General features: G+C 57.5%; 1 protein-coding gene across 9 annotated transcripts in view; it reads left to right on the top strand.

Moving 5' to 3' along the window:
• The window catches only part of TBC1D8 (TBC1 domain family member 8), a 115,750-nt gene that overhangs the window by 82,224 nt on the left and 14,341 nt on the right, over positions 1–19,185 (top strand). For 7 of the 9 annotated variants that reach the window (XM_059658838.1, XM_059658839.1, XM_059658837.1 and 4 more), the window contains 6 exons: positions 7,975–8,189; positions 9,043–9,160; positions 13,711–13,996; positions 14,483–14,609; positions 14,722–14,820; positions 15,443–15,511. In XM_059658838.1, coding sequence (XP_059514821.1) covers positions 7,975–8,189; positions 9,043–9,160; positions 13,711–13,996; positions 14,483–14,609; positions 14,722–14,820; positions 15,443–15,511 — 914 coding nt within the window. Of the gene's footprint in view, positions 1–7,974; positions 8,190–9,042; positions 9,161–13,710; positions 13,997–14,482; positions 14,610–14,721; positions 14,821–15,442; positions 15,512–15,690; positions 15,816–19,185 lie in introns of all 9 variants that reach the window. The other 2 variants (XR_009447874.1, XM_059658843.1) reach the window with 2 other exon arrangements.

The raw sequence follows: 19,185 nt of genomic DNA, 5'->3' as shown, positions 1-19,185 counted from the left end.
CCGGGGGCATTATCAGTGTGGGTGTCAGTGTGCGTGCCGGGGCGTTGTCAGTGTGGGTGTCAGTGTGGGTGCCGGGGGCATTATCAGTGTGGGTGTCAGTGTGGGTGCCGGGGGCATTGTCAGTGTGGGTGTCAGTGTGGGTGCCGGGGGCATTGTCAGTGTGGGTGTCAGTGTGGGTGCCGGGTGCATTATCAATGTGGGTGTCGGGGTGGGTGCCGGGTGCATTATCAATGTGGGTGTCGGGGTGGGTGCCGGGGGCATTGTCAGTGTGGGTGTCAGTGTGGGTGCCGGGGGCATTGTCAGTGTGGGTGTCAGTGTGGGTGCCGGGGGCATTGTCAGTGTGGGTGTCAGTGTGCGTGCCGGGGGCGTTGTCAGTGTGGGTGTCAGTGTGCGTGCCGGGGGCATTGTCAGTGTGGGTGTCAGTGTGCGTGCCGGGGCATTGTCAGTGTGGGTGTCAGTGTGGGTGCCGGGTGCATTATCAATGTGGGTGTCGGGGTGGGTGCCGGGGGCATTGTCAGTGTGGGTGTCAGTGTGCGTGCCGGGGGCATTGTCAGTGTGGGTGTCAGTGTGCGTGCCGGGGGCATTGTCAGTGTGGGTGTCAGTGTGCGTGCCGGGGGCATTGTCAGTGTGGGTGTCAGTGTGGGTGCCGGGTGCATTATCAATGTGGGTGTCGGGGTGGGTGCCGGGGGCATTATCAGTGTGGGTGTCAGTGTGGGTGCCGGGGGCATTGTCAGTGTGGGTGTCAGTGTGGGTGCCGGGGGCATTGTCAGTGTGGGTGTCAGTGTGGGTGCCGGGGGCATTGTCAGTGTGGGTGTCAGGGTGGGTGCCGGGGCATTGTCAGTGTGGGTGTCAGTGTGCGTGCCGGGGCATTGTCAGTGTGGGTGTCAGTGTGCGTGCCGGGGGCGTTGTCAGTGTGGGTGTCAGTGTGCGTGCCGGGGGCATTGTCAGTGTGGGTGTCAGTGTGCGTGCCGGGGGCATTGTCAGTGTGGGTGTCAGTGTGCGTGCCGGGGCATTGTCAGTGTGGGTGTCAGTGTGGGTGCCGGGGGCTTTGTCAGTGTGGGTGTCAGTGTGGGTGTCAGTGTGGGTGTCAGTGTGGGTGTCAGTGTGCGTGCCGGGGGCTTTTTCAGTGTGGGTGTCAGTGTGGGTGCTGGGTGCATTATCAATGTGGGTGTCGGGGTGGGTGCCGGGGGCATTATCAGTGTGGGTGTCAGTGTGGGTGTCAGTGTGGGTGCTGGGTGCATTATCAATGTGGGTGTCGGGGTGGGTGCCGGGGGCATTATCAGTGTGGGTGTCAGTGTGGGTGCTGGGGGCATTATCAGTGTGGGTGTCAGTGTGGGTGCTGGGTGCATTATCAATGTGGGTGTCGGGGTGGGTGCCGGGGGCATTATCAATGTGGGTGTCAGTGTGGGTGCCGGGGCGTTGTCAGTGTGGGTGTCAGTGTGGGTGTCAGTGTGGGTGCCGGGGGCATTATCAGTGTGGGTGTCAGTGTGGGTGCTGGGGGCATTATCAGTGTGGGTGTCAGTGTGGGTGCTGGGTGCATTATCAATGTGGGTGTCGGGGTGGGTGCCGGGGGCATTATCAATGTGGGTGTCAGTGTGGGTGCCGGGGCGTTGTCAGTGTGGGTGTCAGTGTGGGTGCCGGGGGCATTATCAGTGTGGGTGTCAGTGTGGGTGCTGGGGGCATTATCAGTGTGGGTGTCAGTGTGCGTGCCGGGGCGTTGTCAGTGTGGGTGTCAGTGTGGGTGCCGGGGGCATTATCAGTGTGGGTGTCAGTGTGCGTGCCGGGGCGTTGTCAGTGTGGGTGTCAGGGTGGGTGCCGGGGGCATTGTCAGTGTGGGTGTCAGTGTGGGTGCCGGGGGCATTATCAGTGTGGGTGTCAGTGTGCGTGCCGGGGCGTTGTCAGTGTGGGTGTCAGTGTGGGTGCCGGGGGCATTATCAGTGTGGGTGTCAGTGTGCGTGCCGGGGCGTTGTCAGTGTGGGTGTCAGTGTGGGTGCCGGGGGCATTATCAGTGTGGGTGTCAGGGTGGGTGCCGGGGGCATTATCAGTGTGGGTGTCAGTGTGGGTGCCTGGTGCATTGTCAGTGTGGGTGTCAGTGTGGGTGCCTGGTGCATTGTCAGTGTGGGTGTCAGTGTGGGTGCCTGGTGCATTGTCAGTGTGGGTGTCAGTGTGCGTGCCGGGGCATTGTCAGTGTGGGTGTCAGTGTGGGTGTCAGTGTGGGTGTCAGTGTGGGTGCCTGGTGCATTGTCAGTGTGGGTGTCAGTGTGCGTGCCGGGGCATTGTCAGTGTGGGTGTCAGTGTGGGTGTCAGTGTGGGTGTCAGTGTGGGTGCCTGGTGCATTGTCAGTGTGGGTGTCAGTGTGCGTGCCGGGGCGTTGTCAGTGTGGGTGTCAGTGTGCGTGCCGGGGGCATTGTCAGTGTGGGTGTCAGTGTGCGTGCCGGGGCATTGTCAGTGTGGGTGTCAGTGTGGGTGTCAGTGTGGGTGTCAGCGTGGGTGCCTGGTGCATTATCAGTGTGGGTGTCAGTGTGGGTGCCTGGTGCATTGTCAGTGTGGGTGTCAGTGTGGGTGCCTGGTGCATTGTCAGTGTGGGTGTCAGTGTGGGTGCTGGGTGCATTATCAATGTGGGTGTCGGGGTGGGTGCCGGGGGCATTATCAATGTGGGTGTCAGGGTGGGTGCCGGGGCGTTGTCAGTGTGGGTGTCAGTGTGGGTGCCGGGGGCATTATCAGTGTGGGTGTCAGTGTGGGTGCTGGGGGCATTATCAGTGTGGGTGTCAGTGTGCGTGCCGGGGCGTTGTCAGTGTGGGTGTCAGTGTGGGTGCCGGGGGCATTATCAGTGTGGGTGTCAGTGTGCGTGCCGGGGGCATTGTCAGTGTGGGTGTCAGTGTGGGTGCCGGGGGCATTGTCAGTGTGGGTGTCAGTGTGCGTGCCGGGGCATTATCAGTGTGGGTGTCAGGGTGGGTGCCGGGGGCATTATCAGTGTGGGTGTCAGTGTGCGTGCCGGGGGCATTGTCAGTGTGGGTGTCAGTGTGGGTGCCGGGGGCATTGTCAGTGTGGGTGTCAGTGTGCGTGCCGGGGGCATTGTCAGTGTGGGTGTCAGGGTGGGTGCCGGGGGCATTGTCAGTGTGGGTGTCAGTGTGGGTGTCAGTGTGGGTGTCAGTGTGGGTGTCAGTGTGGGTGCCTGGTGCATTGTCAGTGTGGGTGTCAGTGTGCGTGCCGGGGGCATTGTCAGTGTGGGTGTCAGTGTGCGTGCCGGGGGCTTTGTCAGTGTGGGTGTCAGTGTGGGTGCCGGGGGCTTTGTCAGTGTGGGTGTCAGTGTGGGTGTCAGGGTGGGTGCCGGGGGCATTATCAGTGTGGGTGTCAGTGTGCGTGCCGGGGGCATTGTCAGTGTGGGTGTCAGTGTGCGTGCCGGGGGCATTGTCAGTGTGGGTGTCAGTGTGCGTGCCGGGGGCATTGTCAGTGTGGGTGTCAGTGTGCGTGCCGGGGGCATTGTCAGTGTGGGTGTCAGTGTGCGTGCCGGGGGCTTTGTCAGTGTGGGTGTCAGTGTGGGTGTCAGGGTGGGTGCCGGGGGCATTGTCAGTGTGGGTGTCAGTGTGGGTGTCAGGGTGGGTGCCGGGGGCATTATCAGTGTGGGTGTCAGGGTGGGTGCCGGGGGCATTGTCAGTGTGGGTGTCAGTGTGCGTGCCGGGGGCATTGTCAGTGTGGGTGTCAGTGTGGGTGCCGGGGGCATTATCAGTGTGGGTGTCAGGGTGGGTGCCGGGGGCATTATCAGTGTGGGTGTCAGTGTGCGTGCCGGGGGCTTTGTCAGTGTGGGTGTCAGTGTGCGTGCCGGGGCGTTGTCAGTGTGGGTGTCAGGGTGGGTGCCGGGGGCATTATCAGTGTGGGTGTCAGGGTGGGTGCTGGGTGCATTATCAATGTGGGTGTCGGGGTGGGTGCCGGGGGCATTGTCAGTGTGGGTGTCAGTGTGCGTGCCGGGGGCATTGTCAGTGTGGGTGTCAGTGTGGGTGCCGGGGGCTTTGTCAGTGTGGGTGTCAGTGTGGGTGTCAGGGTGGGTGCCGGGGGCATTGTCAGTGTGGGTGTCAGTGTGGGTGTCAGGGTGGGTGCCGGGGGCATTATCAGTGTGGGTGTCAGGGTGGGTGCCGGGGGCATTGTCAGTGTGGGTGTCAGTGTGCGTGCCGGGGGCATTGTCAGTGTGGGTGTCAGTGTGGGTGCCGGGGGCATTATCAGTGTGGGTGTCAGGGTGGGTGCCGGGGGCATTATCAGTGTGGGTGTCAGTGTGCGTGCCGGGGGCTTTGTCAGTGTGGGTGTCAGTGTGCGTGCCGGGGCGTTGTCAGTGTGGGTGTCAGTGTGGGTGCCGGGGGCATTATCAGTGTGGGTGTCAGGGTGGGTGCTGGGTGCATTATCAATGTGGGTGTCGGGGTGGGTGCCGGGGGCATTATCAGTGTGGGTGTCAGTGTGGGTGCCGGGGGCATTATCAGTGTGGGTGTCAGTGTGCGTGCCGGGGCGTTGTCAGTGTGGGTGTCAGTGTGGGTGCCGGGGGCATTATCAGTGTGGGTGTCAGTGTGCGTGCCGGGGCGTTGTCAGTGTGGATGTCAGTGTGGGTGCCGGGGGCATTATCAGTGTGGGTGTCAGTGTGCGTGCCGGGGCGTTGTCAGTGTGGATGTCAGTGTGGGTGCCGGGGGCATTATCAATGTGGGTGTCAGTGTGGGTGCCGGGGCGTTGTCAGTGTGGGTGTCAGTGTGGGTGCCGGGGGCATTATCAGTGTGGGTGTCAGTGTGGGTGCTGGGGGCATTATCAGTGTGGGTGTCAGTGTGCGTGCCGGGGCGTTGTCAGTGTGGGTGTCAGTGTGGGTGCTGGGGGCATTGTCAGTGTGGGTGTCAGTGTGGGTGCCGGGTGCATTATCAATGTGGGTGTCAGTGTGGGTGCCGGGGCGTTGTCAGTGTGGGTGTCAGTGTGGGTGCCGGGGGCATTATCAGTGTGGGTGTCAGTGTGGGTGCTGGGGGCATTATCAGTGTGGGTGTCAGTGTGCGTGCCGGGGCGTTGTCAGTGTGGGTGTCAGTGTGGGTGCCGGGGGCATTATCAGTGTGGGTGTCAGTGTGCGTGCCGGGGCGTTGTCAGTGTGGGTGTCAGTGTGGGTGCCGGGGGCATTGTCAGTGTGGGTGTCAGTGTGGGTGTCAGTGTGGGTGTCAGTGTGGGTGCCGGGGGCATTGTCAGTGTGGGTGTCAGTGTGGGTGCCGGGGGCATTATCAGTGTGGGTGTCAGTGTGCGTGCCGGGGCGTTGTCAGTGTGGGTGTCAGTGTGGGTGCCGGGGGCATTATCAGTGTGGGTGTCAGGGTGGGTGCCGGGGGCATTATCAGTGTGGGTGTCAGTGTGCGTGCCGGGGGCATTGTCAGTGTGGGTGTCAGTGTGGGTGCCGGGGGCATTGTCAGTGTGGGTGTCAGTGTGCGTGCCGGGGGCATTGTCAGTGTGGGTGTCAGGGTGGGTGCCGGGGGCATTGTCAGTGTGGGTGTCAGTGTGGGTGTCAGTGTGGGTGTCAGTGTGGGTGCCGGGGGCATTGTCAGTGTGGGTGTCAGTGTGGGTGCCGGGGGCATTGTCAGTGTGGGTGTCAGTGTGGGTGCCGGGGGCATTATCAGTGTGGGTGTCAGTGTGCGTGCCGGGGCGTTGTCAGTGTGGGTGTCAGTGTGGGTGCCGGGGGCATTATCAGTGTGGGTGTCAGGGTGGGTGCCGGGGGCATTATCAGTGTGGGTGTCAGTGTGGGTGCCGGGGGCATTGTCAGTGTGGGTGTCAGTGTGGGTGCCGGGGGCATTGTCAGTGTGGGTGTCAGGGTGGGTGCCGGGGGCATTGTCAGTGTGGGTGTCAGTGTGGGTGCCAGGGGCATTGTCAGTGTGGGTGTCAGTGTGCGTGCCGGGGCATTGTCAGTGTGGGTGTCAGTGTGCGTGCCGGGGGCATTGTCAGTGTGGGTGTCAGTGTGCGTGCCGGGGGCATTGTCAGTGTGGGTGTCAGTGTGGGTGCCGGGGGCATTGTCAGTGTGGGTGTCAGTGTGCGTGCCGGGGCATTGTCAGTGTGGGTGTCAGTGTGCGTGCCGGGGGCATTGTCAGTGTGGGTGTCAGTGTGCGTGCCGGGGGCATTGTCAGTGTGGGTGTCAGTGTGCGTGCCGGGGGCATTGTCAGTGTGGGTGTCAGTGTGCGTGCCGGGGGCATTGTCAGTGTGGGTGTCAGTGTGCGTGCCGGGGGCATTGTCAGTGTGGGTGTCAGTGTGCGTGCCGGGGGCATTGTCAGTGTGGGTGTCAGTGTGCGTGCCGGGGGCTTTGTCAGTGTGGGTGTCAGTGTGGGTGCCGGGGGCTTTGTCAGTGTGGGTGTCAGTGTGGGTGTCAGGGTGGGTGCCGGGGGCATTGTCAGTGTGGGTGTCAGTGTGGGTGTCAGGGTGGGTGCCGGGGGCATTATCAGTGTGGGTGTCAGTGTGCGTGCCGGGGGCATTGTCAGTGTGGGTGTCAGTGTGCGTGCCGGGGGCATTGTCAGTGTGGGTGTCAGTGTGCGTGCCGGGGGCATTGTCAGTGTGGGTGTCAGTGTGCGTGCCGGGGGCTTTGTCAGTGTGGGTGTCAGTGTGGGTGTCAGGGTGGGTGCCGGGGGCATTGTCAGTGTGGGTGTCAGTGTGGGTGTCAGGGTGGGTGCCGGGGGCATTATCAGTGTGGGTGTCAGGGTGGGTGCCGGGGGCATTGTCAGTGTGGGTGTCAGTGTGCGTGCCGGGGGCATTGTCAGTGTGGGTGTCAGTGTGGGTGCCGGGGGCATTATCAGTGTGGGTGTCAGGGTGGGTGCCGGGGGCATTATCAGTGTGGGTGTCAGTGTGCGTGCCGGGGGCTTTGTCAGTGTGGGTGTCAGTGTGCGTGCCGGGGCGTTGTCAGTGTGGGTGTCAGTGTGGGTGCCGGGGGCATTATCAGTGTGGGTGTCAGGGTGGGTGCCGGGGGCATTATCAGTGTGGGTGTCAGTGTGGGTGTCAGTGTGGGTGTCAGTGTGGGTGCCTGGTGCATTGTCAGTGTGGGTGTCAGTGTGCGTACCGGGGCATTGTCAGTGTGGGTGTCAGTGTGGGTGTCAGTGTGGGTGTCAGTGTGGGTGCCTGGTGCATTGTCAGTGTGGGTGTCAGTGTGCGTGCCGGGGCATTGTCAGTGTGGGTGTCAGGGTGGGTGCCGGGGGCTTTGTCAGTGTGGGTGTCAGTGTGGGTGCCGGGGGCATTGTCAGTGTGGGTGTCAGTGTGGGTGCCGGGGGCATTATCAGTGTGGGTGTCAGTGTGGGTGCCGGGGGCATTATCAGTGTGGGTGTCAGTGTGCGTGCCGGGGGCTTTGTCAGTGTGGGTGTCAGTGTGCGTGCCGGGGCGTTGTCAGTGTGGGTGTCAGTGTGGGTGCCGGGGGCATTGTCAGTGTGGGTGTCAGTGTGGGTGCCGGGGGCATTATCAGTGTGGGTGTCAGTGTGCGTGCCGGGGCGTTGTCAGTGTGGGTGTCAGTGTGGGTGCTGGGGGCATTGTCAGTGTGGGTGTCAGTGTGGGTGCCGGGTGCATTATCAATGTGGGTGTCAGTGTGTGTGCAGCATTGGTTCTTTGACAGTTGTTGCTGTTGCTTCACTGTAGTCGCACCTTCTCCTGCTAACACGTGGGCACTCAATTCTTTCTTGTCGAGTTAATGCATGAATGGGGTGTGTGTGTCTGTGGAAGTATGCATGTGTGTGTGCACGCACACATTCCCTCTTTCTGTCACTAGGGAATACAGCTTAGAGGAGCACATTAATCACTTACAGTATGAACTTTTTGCCCTGTATATGTGGTTATTCTTAGAAAGGCCCTTTGTTCTGGGCAGAAATGAAGTCATTTTGGTTGTGTGTAGTCTCAAAATATTTCAGGAGACCCGCTGAGGTTCACTGGCAAGGCAGGTCTTGTGCCCACGGACGCTGTCCCCGGAACCCGCCTCCCTGAAACACCTTTCATCGCCAGATGCCGTAACCGACCTCGCCTCGCATCCCGGCTACTACGGGCGCCTGGTGGAGGAGTCCCTGGGGAATTGCTGCCTGGCCACGGAGGAGATCGAGCGGGACCTGCACCGGTCCCTGCCGGAGCACCCCACCTTCCAGACCGAGACGGGCATCGCCGCTCTGAGGAGGGTCCTGACAGCCTACGCCCACCGCAACCCCAGGATCGGGTACTGCCAGGTGAGGTGCGGAGGGCCCTCAGTCCACACGGTGCTGGCCCCGGCTTCTGTCTGTGTCCGGCCTTGGGACCAGCACTGTCCTGGGAAGGCTCTGCCCCAGAGAAGGTGTCAGGGAGGCAGGGAAGGCGCCCTGGGCAGGCAGGCTGCTTGCCAGGTCAGGCTGGTGCCCGGCCTGAGCACCTCTGGGCCGAGCCCCGGCGGGCAGGCTGGGCAGCCTCCTGCCTCTGGTGCGGAACAGCCTACTGGCAGCGCGGTCTTTCCCTCTGGAACGTGCAGGGTCAGCGTTAACACGGTGGTGCTTTGGGGGGAAATGGTGTGTGAGCGCTCACGTCCTCAGTGCGGTGGGCAGCGCCAAGGCTGCCCGAGGACTCGGGCTTGTTGGGCTTCCACGGTGCAGACACACGGAACCCCCAGCAGGCCCCCCACGCAGGGCTAGGGAAGCTCCTGACATTTAGTTGCGAGATCTTAAAGATCATAGCTGCAGTGTGTGCCTGTGTGATGGGAACACGGGAACAGGCAGTTCAGTCTGGGCCTGAGGGCACCACAGCAGGTCCTGCACTGCCCACGGGCTGACCACAGGGTGACCGGGGCAGGGGACCGAGACGGTGGGCAAGCCATGGGGCTGGCCACCATGGGGACCGAGGCGGCGGGCTGGCCACCGCGGGGACCGAGACAGCGGGCTAGCCACCGCGGGGACCGAGATGGTGGCTGACCACACTGACAGACACGCAGTCATCCCACCGCCAGGCATGGGGGTGGGTGCCCTGATCCTGAGTTGTAGAGCGTTTGGACATGTGCGCCTTACTGTCTGAGGCCCGTGGGGTCCGCTCAGTGACGCCCCCTGTGGCCCGCAGTCCATGAACATCCTGGCCTCCGTGCTGCTGCTCTACGCCACCGAGGAGGACGCCTTCTGGCTGCTGGTTGCTGTGTGCGAGCGCATGCTCCCCGACTACTTCAACCGCCGGGTGCTGGGTAAGCGCCCCTCTCCTCCCCCTCCCCCTCGTCCTCCCCTTCTTTATGCTCCCCTGCCCCTTCCCCCTCCCCTCCCGCTCCCTGGGTGCCTGGCATGTGAAAGGCCTGCACAGGCCAGGCGGCTCTCCCAGGCCTGGCCAGGGTCTGGGACCCCTCAGCCCTCTGCACCCACTGCAGGGCTCCAGGTCTGCGAAGCTCACTGGTATAACTGACTGGTGTAACTCACTGGTGTGATTCCCTGCAGTTTTGGCAAAAGGGTGGAATAAAGTCACCTACAAGCATAGATTTTGGATAAAAAACAAACACATTGTTTTACGTTGATCGCTGAACTCAGAAGAAGGAAAGAAAAATTCAAGGCTCAAGAAACAGTTGAACAGTGAAAACCAGAGAGGTGTCTCCCAGCTGGGGGGCAGCAGAGGAGGTGAGGGAAGAACACAGGTAGCCCGCCTTTAGGCCCGGCCTCAGGGGCGGCCTGGAGCCCCGCTGCCCAGCAGGCTCGGGGGAGAGCTCGCAGCTCTGCTCTCCGACCTGAAGGGCCCGGAGCGTCAGGGTGGCTGACGTGGAATGCTCACGTCTGCGGTCCAGCAGCTGCTGGTGGAGAACATGACACCACAGCTGCCTTGGTAACACCCCTGGGGCACCTCCTGGTCCTGCAGGTCATGCTGGTCATGCCCGAGGTGGAGATGGCCCAGAGTTAGGTGCAGCAGGGGAGCAGGAAATAGCCAGCTGAGAGGGGCCTTGACAGAGGGCGAGGCAGGGGGAAGGGCTGTGGACACCCCTGGGAGAGGGAGGGCGGCGGGGGAGGGGCGCTGCCTCCCGCCTTCTGGGGGCGCTGGTATTCCTTCCTGTGTCTGGGCTGGCTCACCGGCTTGCCTCCCTTCTCATGGATCTTGTGGGGGGTGGTGTGACTTTGTACAGAGTAGCAATGGATAGAGGCCTGGGGCGGGGAGGCGTGCTGCCGTCAGTCACCAGTGCCTCCGGGATAGCTCGGGCTCCCTTGCTAGCAGGGCTCCCGGTCGGCCGCACCGCATGCCCGCCCCGTCCAGACTGAACAGGTGGAGGCTCTCCCCTGCCCTGCCCTGCTGTGGACAACCTGGGCATGCCACGGTCGCCACCAGTGAGCTGGCCTGCCCTGGAGCGGGTGTGGAGCGTGCTCCCTGCTGGGCCGGCAGCTTTTCCTGTCCTCGCTGAGTGTTCGCTGAGCGAGCATATGGCCATTTGTCTACCTCATCTCCTTAGACATTTGAGTTGTTTCCAATTTTTTATACTAAATAAAGTTGCGATGAACATTTAAGCTTCTGTGTGAATACTACCTGTTGTCAGTTTTCTTGAGTATTTACCTAGGAGAAGTGCTGGGTCATAGGTTAGTTGTTTGTTTAACTTCATGAGAAATGGTCAGTTTTTCAAAGCATATTATAATGTAGTCACAAACCTTGTATCAGCAATATATGAGCGTCCTGGTCGCTCCACATCCTTGCTGCACTTGGAATTGTCTTTCTAATTTTAGCCCTTCTAGTGTGTAAGAAGTTGCACGTCATGGTGATTTTAACTTGCATTTCTCTGATGATTAGTGATGTTGAACATACATTTTTGTTCTTACTGGCCATTTGTTTATCATCTCTTTGGAAGCGTCTGTTCAGTCTTTCGCCTGTCTTTGAGAGTGTTGGTGATTCACTTCTTTTTTTTCTTTTCTTTTTTTTTTTTTATTAAATCTTTATTGTTCAGATTATTACAGTTGTTCTTCTTTCCCCCCCATCCCCCATAGCTCCCCTCCACCCGGTTCCCACCCCACCGTCCGCCCTCCCCCCACCCCCACTGTCCTCATCCATAGGTGCACGATTTTTGTCCAGTCTCTTCCCGCATCTCCCTCACCCTTTCCCCCCCAAGAATAGTCAGTCCACTCCCTTTCTATGTCCCTGATTCTATTATAATCACCAGTTCATTCTGTTCATCAGATTATTCACTTGATTTTCAGATTCACTGGTTGATAGATGTGTATTTGTTGTTTATAATTTGTATCTTTACCTTTTTCTTCTTCTTCCTCTTCTTAAAGGATACCTTTCAGCATTTCATATAATGCTGGTTTGGTGGTGATGAACTCCTTTAGCTTTAGCTTTTTCTTATCTGTGAAGATCTTTATCTGGCCTTCAATTCTGAATGATAGCTTTGCTGGATAAAGTAATCTTGGTTGTAGGTTCTTGGCATTCATCACTTTGAATATTTATTGCCATTACCTTCTGGCCTGCAAAGTTTCTGTTGAGAAATCAGCTGACAGTCGTATGGGTATTCCCTTGTAGGTAACTGACTTTCTTTCTCTTGCTGCTTTTAAGAGTCTCTCTTTGTTTTTTGCTCTTGGCATTTTAATTATGATGTGTCTTGGTGTGGTCCTCTTTGGATTCCTTTTGTTTGGGGTTCTCTGCGCTCCCTGGACTTGTAAGTCTATTTCTTTCACCAGGTAGGGGAAGTTTTCTGTTATTATTTCTTCAAATAGGTTTTCAATATCTTGCTCTCTCTCTTCTTCTGGCACCCCTATAATTCGGATGTTGGTGCGCTTGAAGCTGTCCCAGAGGCTCCTTACGCTATCTTCGTATTTTTGGATTCTTTTTTCATTTTGCTTTTCCAGTTGGGTGTTTTTTGCTTCTTCGTATTTCAAAGCTTTGGCTTGATTCTTGCGATCCTCTAGTCTGCTGTTGGAACTCTGCATAATATCCTTTATTTCAGTCAGTGTATGCTTAATTTCTAGTTGGTCCTTTTTCATAGGGTCTCGCTAGATTTCTTGAGGGTCTTACTACATTTATCGGCGGTCTCACCAGACTTTTTGAGGATCTTACTAAATTTATCGGCAGTTTCTAGAAAGTTCTTGAAAAACCTTAAAAGCATGGTTTTGAACTCTATATCCAGTAGTTTTCTTTCCTCCATTTCTGTCATTTGTGACCTGTTTCTTTGTCTCCGCATTTTTTATGCTTCCCTGTGTTGGTAGAGTGGTTTTGTGTGCTAGGTGCCCTGTAGGGCCCAGTGGCTCAGCCTCCCCAATTACCTGAGGTGGACACTCTTGGTGCACCCCCTTGTGGGCTTTGTGCACAGTGTTGTTTTAGTTAAGCCTTGATTGTTGTAGGTATCACTGGGAGGAATTGACCTCCAGGCCAATTGGCTGTGAGAATCAGCTGTGTCTGCAGTGGGAAAACTTCTGTGCTGGAGGCACCCTTCTGGGGCAAGACTTGCTTCAATGGGGCTTTGGTGCTCACTGAGTCTGTCCCCTGAGTGTGTCCCTTATGGATCCGAGGAGCTGCAATCTGGATGGTCCCACTCTGACCACCAGGCACACTGGCTTGTGGATCTCTAAGGAGGTGCTAATTCAGCCTCTGCCTGAGGCTACCCAGCAGGAGCTCAGCTGTGAATCAATGAGAGTTGCCTTGGGGCCTTGGGCTAGCTGCAGTTTGTTAGGTAATTTTCAGATTGCAAAGGGCCAGGCCTTTCATATGCAAAAGCCGACGCACACAGCTTGGGTGGGGCGGGGGTCCCAGGGGATCAACAGGGCGGAACAAGCAGCTATGGCTGTCCTCAGAGGCCTCACTTCTCAGTGTCCCGGCAATTACTGCAAGCACCTCCGAGAGAAAGCTGCCCTCAAGTTCCAACTGATGCCAGACAGTCCAGTTTCTCCCATATGAGTCTGGGTCCCCAGAGACTCGCCCGACAACCCTCTCCGCGTGCGCCTCTGTACCTCTGTATTTTACTTCTGCACCGCACCTCCTCTGAGTCTCGGTATGCTTTTTTCTTTCCTTCTAGTTGTAGAATTTCCACTCAGCCAGCCTTCCTGTGGTTCTGGGTGATGTCCATTTTGTCTTTTAGTTGTATTTTTGAAGTGGTTGTGCGAGGCAGCAATTTCAGATGTTTACCTATGCCACCATCTTGGTTTCCTCCAATGATTCACTTCTTATTACTGTGCTGCAGGAGCTCTTTATTTTGAATGCAAGGCCTTTGTTAGGTACACTTACTGCTAGTGTTTTCTCAGAGTTTGAAGTTTGTGTTTCCATGTTATCTTTTGAAGAACATCACTAATGTTGATTGAAGTCCAACTATAATTTTTCTATGATTAGTGCTTTTTGTGTGCTAAGGAATTTTGCCTTTTCCCTGTATTTTCTTTTTTTTAAAAAATTTATCTTTATTGTTGAAAGTATTACAGATGTCCCCCCCCATGGACTCCCTCTACCCCACTCCCGCCCCCAGGCCTTCCCCGCACTATTGTCTGTCCATGGACTGTGCATCTATGCCTAGAAGCTCATCGGTCAGTCTCTTCCGCCCTGGAAGTTTCATAGCATTAGCTGTGCGACGCATGCCAAGCGCCCTCCCGTCTGGTGTGCAGCATGCGGAGACCCACACAGATGCCCCCTGACTGACATGCCCTTTCCCCATGGAACGGCCTGGTCACAGTGTCAGAAATCTGTGTGGCGGGGATTCTGTCTGCCTGTGCTGCTGGCCTCCCTCGGAGGAGCTGAGTTCAGGCTGACTTCCGAGAGCGCGTCCCTCTCACCCACACGGCCTCCCCCCAGGCGCCCAGGTGGACCAGTCCGTGTTTGAGGAGCTCATCCAGGAGCAGCTGCCGGAGCTGGCGGAGCGCCTGCGCGACCCCTCGGCCCTGGCGTCCCTGTCGCTCTCCTGGTTCCTGACGCTCTTCCTCAGCATCATGCCCCTGGAGAGCGCTGTGCACGTGGTCGACTGCTTCTTCTACGACGGCATCAAGGTCATCTTCCAGCTGGGGCTGGCCGTGCTGGAGGCCAACGCCGGGGCCCTGTGCAGCAGCCGGGACGACAGCCAGGCCCTCGTGCTCCTCAGCAGGTGCGTCCGGCTGCGGGCTGTGCTGTGCGGGACGAGGTGGGCAGGGGCTATGCCTGGAGGCTCCTGCCCCTCAGCCATTTGCCCCCAGGTGTCCCCGCCTCCCCCCCTCTTCTCGGCCAAGAAAGGGCCTCTGACTTTCCTCGGAGGAGATTCAAAAGTCTGGAGTGTAGATGGAACCTAGTGGCCTGACGGGGCGGGGGGGGGGGGGGGGGGCGCAGGCGGGGGAGGGGCACTGGGGTGCCCAGAGCTGCGGGGTGTGGGCTGGCAGGTCCCTTTCGGAAGCTGTGGAGCCTGAGCACCTGTGCACGGACCCTGTGCGGTCACCAGAGAGCGCACAGCCTGCGACCAGAGAGTCCCGTCCTCAGGTCTGGCTCAGGCTGCCTTCCCTGCCCTCTCCTGGGTCAGGGAAATGAGCTGTGGCTGGTGCTGAGCGTCTCAGGCCTGTGACCGGCGAGGGCAGCTGGCTCACGGTGAGGCTGTGCTCAGGTTTCTAGATCACATCAAGAACGAGGACAGCCCTGGGCCCGCCATGGGCAGCCACGCCTTTGTCTCCGAGGACCAGGAGCCCCCTCCGGTGACGGACATTGGGGACCTGATCCGCGACTCCTATGAGGTAGCGGGGCCCTGCCTGTCCCGCCGCCCGCAGGCACTGCTGGGGAGACGGGACGGGCTGCAGGGGCGGCGGGGCTGTGCCCTCGTGCCCAGGAGGGACCCTCTCCCTGCAGAAGTTCGGGCACCAGTCGGTGGGGCAGATTGAACGCATGCGCTGCAGGCACAGGATCCGGGTCCTCCAGGGCCATGAGGGCACCACCAAGCAGAATGTGGTGAGTGAAGCCGCCTCCGCGGGGGGGGGGGGGGGGGGGGCGGGGCGGGGGAGGGGCGTGCCTTGGGCCCCTGTTGGCCTCCAGCAGGACCACCAGCTTTCTGCCCTGGCCCACGGCTCGGTTGGTTGGAGCTGTCAGCCGATGAACTGGAAGGTGGCGGGTCCGATTCCCAGTCAGGCACATATCAGGTTAAGGGTTCAGTCCCTAGTTGGGGCGCTTATAGGAGGCAACTGATCAATCAGAAACATCACATTGCTGTTTCTCTCTCTCAAATTGATAGCCATGTTTTTGGGTGAGGATTAAAAAAGGGTGCCAGCTTTTCCCGTTGAATTAAGCCCTTCATAGAGGTGGCGTGGGTTTTAGTCAGACAGACTGGGAGCAGAGGGCCCGCTGGAGCCTCAGTCCCCGTGGAATGAGGACGGTGGCGCGGTGTGGGCCGGAGGAGGCGGCACACAGACATCCGGGCCCTGGCCTGCGTGCTCCTGGACCGCCCGCCCGCCGTCCAGCCAGGCCAGGGTTGAACTCCACAAGAAGGTCACCTTGGCCGGAGGCCTGTGTGTCTGGAAGGGGCGGGGGGGGGGGGCAGACCCCACTCACACCTTCGCTGTCTGCTCTCCTGCAGCTCCGCGTGGTCAGCCCTGAAGTCTCGTTCCCCCTTGGCGACCTCGAGGAGCTCTATGACTTGTTCAAGGTGCAGGTCCGGGAAGGGGAGGGAGGGACAGGCCCGGCCACTGTGGTCAGCCTGCCCGGGTGGCGTGTGGGAGCTGCCCTGGGACAGCAGAGGCTGTGGCCACCCTGCCTGCTGCCCACCTGCCCCCCGCCCCCTCCCCGCCCCCCACTCCTACCCTCGCTGCTGCTTTTCTACACCAGGTTCCCGGTCCCATCAGATGGAACAGGGGCCCACAGAGACCATCACTTCATATACATTTCCATTACTTATAATTCAACTCACATGTTCCTGAACATCTACACCTATTCCTATATTTATGTGGTTGGTATGCATGCCACATACTCTTAATATTTTTTAAATAACTTTATAATCTATCGTATTTGTAATAATATGCTAAACCATGTTTCTAATATTTGGTTATTTAGGTAGATTCTCAGGTGTTGCTACTTATGCTACAAAGAACATTTTTTTTGTTGTTAAATATGTTTTTTATTGATTTGAGAGAGAGAGAGAGGAAGGGAGAGGGAGAGGAGAGAATCATTGATTGCTGCCTTCTGCACGCCCCCCACCGGGGGTCGAGCCCGCACCCCGCACATGTAGTGGGGGCTCCGCACACCGTCCCCCGCGAACATCACCTGGTTCAAGTCTCACCGTTTTTCCTGCTGCAGGAAGAGAAAATACGAAGTCAGAGGTGACTGGGTGTCCCAAGTCCTCTGACTTCGAGAAGGAGAAGCAGGGACGCGTGAAGCGGGAAGCGACTGTGCGCTTTAGCATCTGCAGTCACTCATCTATTCAGGGTCAACTATTCTCAATTTGGGAGAATACGTGACATCACAAAACTGGATTTATGTAATGTAAACGATTGCTTTAAATTCACATTTCACTAAGTACTAGTCATGTCATTCATCTTTAAAGAGTTTTAAAGGAGGTAGAGCTGACTGTTTCTTGTTTCCTGTTTCCATATTTCCTGTGAATGATGTGACTGGTACTTAATGAAATTCATTTTCATATTAGCCCTGTAAGTCTTTCATTTTTGTAAGACTAAATACAAATAGAAACTTAAAATAACTTTGAAAATGTACCTCCAAAGGAAATGCCAGTGGAATAGTGTCATGTCACGGTGCCCAGTTCTGTTGCACAACCTGGTGCCTCCTTTGTCCCGCCAGCCTTCCTTCCAAGCCCAGGTCAGCATCCTGCTCCCCAAGCAGCCCTCTCAGCGGTCCGTTCTCCCCGCGTCTGACCTGAATGGCCTTGGCTTTCGGCCAGACTTCTCACGTTTCAGTGCTTGATCTTCTCTGGTTGGATTTTGCATGCACCTCTTACCTTTTGAGTCAGACTTTTATTTTGTTGAGGGAAAGGCCTTGAGGAGGCGGGTTCAGGAGCCCTGCTCAGCAGCATGGATGGCACCTCCCTGAGCCGGGGCAGCGCAGGTGCGACCGTTGTGTCTGTTAACAGAGCCAGCTCTGATTGCCATCTTTACATACTGTTTCCTGTTGAAGACGAACCGTGTGGTTGGTACTTACTGAAATCTATTTTTATTTTTAGGTGGAAGCAATCTTTTAATCCCCTAAGGCAGTGGTCAGCAAACTGCGGCTTGTGAGCCACATTCAGCTCTTTGGCCCCTTGAGTGTGGCTCTTCCACAAAATACCGACTTCTGCGCATGGGCCACGAAGTTTCAGTCGCACTGTACGAGCGTGCCCACAGGTGGTATTTTGTGGAAGAGCCACACTCAAAGGGCCAAAGAGCCGCATGTAGCTCGCAAGCCGCAGTTTGCCGACCACTGCCCTAAGACAAGTCTGGTTCTTCCTTTCATTTTTATTGAGATACTAGTGTCCTGGTGCACAGATTCAGGCACATTGAAAGGAAATTAATTAGAAGAAATATTTTAATATCGCTATTCTCCCTTTCCCTATAATAGAAGTGGCAACCAAATTCATGATTGACAATGACAGATCAAAACACACACGTGCGATTGGCACCAGCATGAGCTTTATATGTATCGTGCATGCGCAAGTCAACTTAGCCTTTTATAGACATAGAATAAACTTGTTTAATTAGACCTGCTTTCTGATGTAGCTAAATTTTTTCCAGCCCAGTGAAGCACTCCGACTCTTCTTTCAGGCAATTGTCAGCAACAGAGCAGTAAATATCAACACGAAGCAGATTATTATTGTAGATCATGCAGGGAGAACAAAGGGCAAAATATGTAACTGCAGCAGTGTTTGTATTCTGCTCAGCAAGAAAACCTTGGAGTCATTTTCAAGGTCCACCACTTCTTACTTCTTTTCAGTCGGGTCAAGTCTCTAAGCTTTCTAAATCTCCATTTTCTGGCTAATGAAAAGAAAATAGGATTCTACTGAGTCTCCTATCTACCTACTCCAGGACTTCTGTGAGGATCAAATGAGATGAGTCACTGGAAAACACTTCACAGACATTTGGTTAAAGTGTAAAATGTTTCCACCTGGCTATAAAGCAAGTCGTGTTCCTGGGCTGAAGAAACTCCAAGGAGGCTCGTGGCTAGGGAGAGGAAGTGGGGTGTTGCTACGTGACGTCATTACCTGGCGCCCGCAGTGGCTGTTTCTGGCTGGGCTGGGCTGTGGGCCGCACTTTGCGCCGTGGGGTCTCTGTGGGGTCTCGGCAGCATCGCTGCGATTTGGTGGGCTGTCGCTCCGGGGTGGTGGCAGGGCCTGTGTGCCACTTGGGGGAAGCCGAGTGTTGCTTTGTCGGCGCCCGGTCTGTGGTGACGTTTCTTTGTAAATGGCCAAGTGGGTATCACTGCAGCTCCTGTGTTGAGCGTGTGCCCCTGATGGTCAGTGCATGTCATAGTGACCAGTCGTATGGTTGGAGGGACACTTAGCATATTAGCCTTTTATAAATATACTAGAGGCCTGGTGCACAAAAATTTGTGCACTGGGGGTGGGGGGGAGTCCCTCAGCCCGGCCCGCTCCCATTCACAGTCCAGGACCCCGTGGGGGATGTCCACCTGTCGACTTAGGCCCACTCCCCGGGGGATCTGGCCTAAGCTTGCAGTCAGACATCCTTCTGGCAGCCAGGGAGCCCTCGGGGGATGTCCGACTGAAGGCTTAGGCCCCCAAGGGATCGGGTCTAAACCATTAGTTGGACATTCTTAGTGCTGCCACGGAGGTGGGAGAGGCTCCTGCCACCATCTCTGCACTGGCCAACCATGAGCCAGCTTCTGGCTGAGCAGGACTCCCCATATGGAAGTGCACTGACCACCGGGGGGCAGCTCCTGCATTGAGCGTCTGTCCCCTGGTGGCCAGTGCGCATCATAGCAACCGGCCATTCTGCTGTTCAGTCAATGTGCATATTAGCCTATTATTATTATACTAGGGGCCCCGTGCACGAAATTCGTGCACTGGGTGTGTGTGGGGGGGAGTGTCCCTCAGCCCAGCCTGCCCCCTCTCACATACTGGGAGCCCTCAGGCGTTGACCCCCATCACCCTCCAATCGCAGGATCGGCTCCTTGCCCAGGCCTGATGCCTCTGGCCCAGGCATCAGGCCTGGGTAGGGGACCCCCAGACCCCTCCGATTGCTGGCTCTGCCCCTTTCCCAGGCCTGATACCTCGGCCAGAGGCGTCGACCCCCATCACCCGCCGATTGCCTGATCGGCCCCTTGCCCAGGCCTGACGCATCTGCCAGAGGTGTCAGGCTTAGACAGGGGACCCCCATCTCC

This window comes from Myotis daubentonii, chromosome 12 (genome assembly GCF_963259705.1).
Source record: "Myotis daubentonii chromosome 12, mMyoDau2.1, whole genome shotgun sequence".
NCBI lineage: Eukaryota > Metazoa > Chordata > Mammalia > Chiroptera > Vespertilionidae > Myotis > Myotis daubentonii.
Note: the sequence above shows the minus strand (reverse complement) of the source record. Positions and strands in the feature narration are given on the sequence as shown.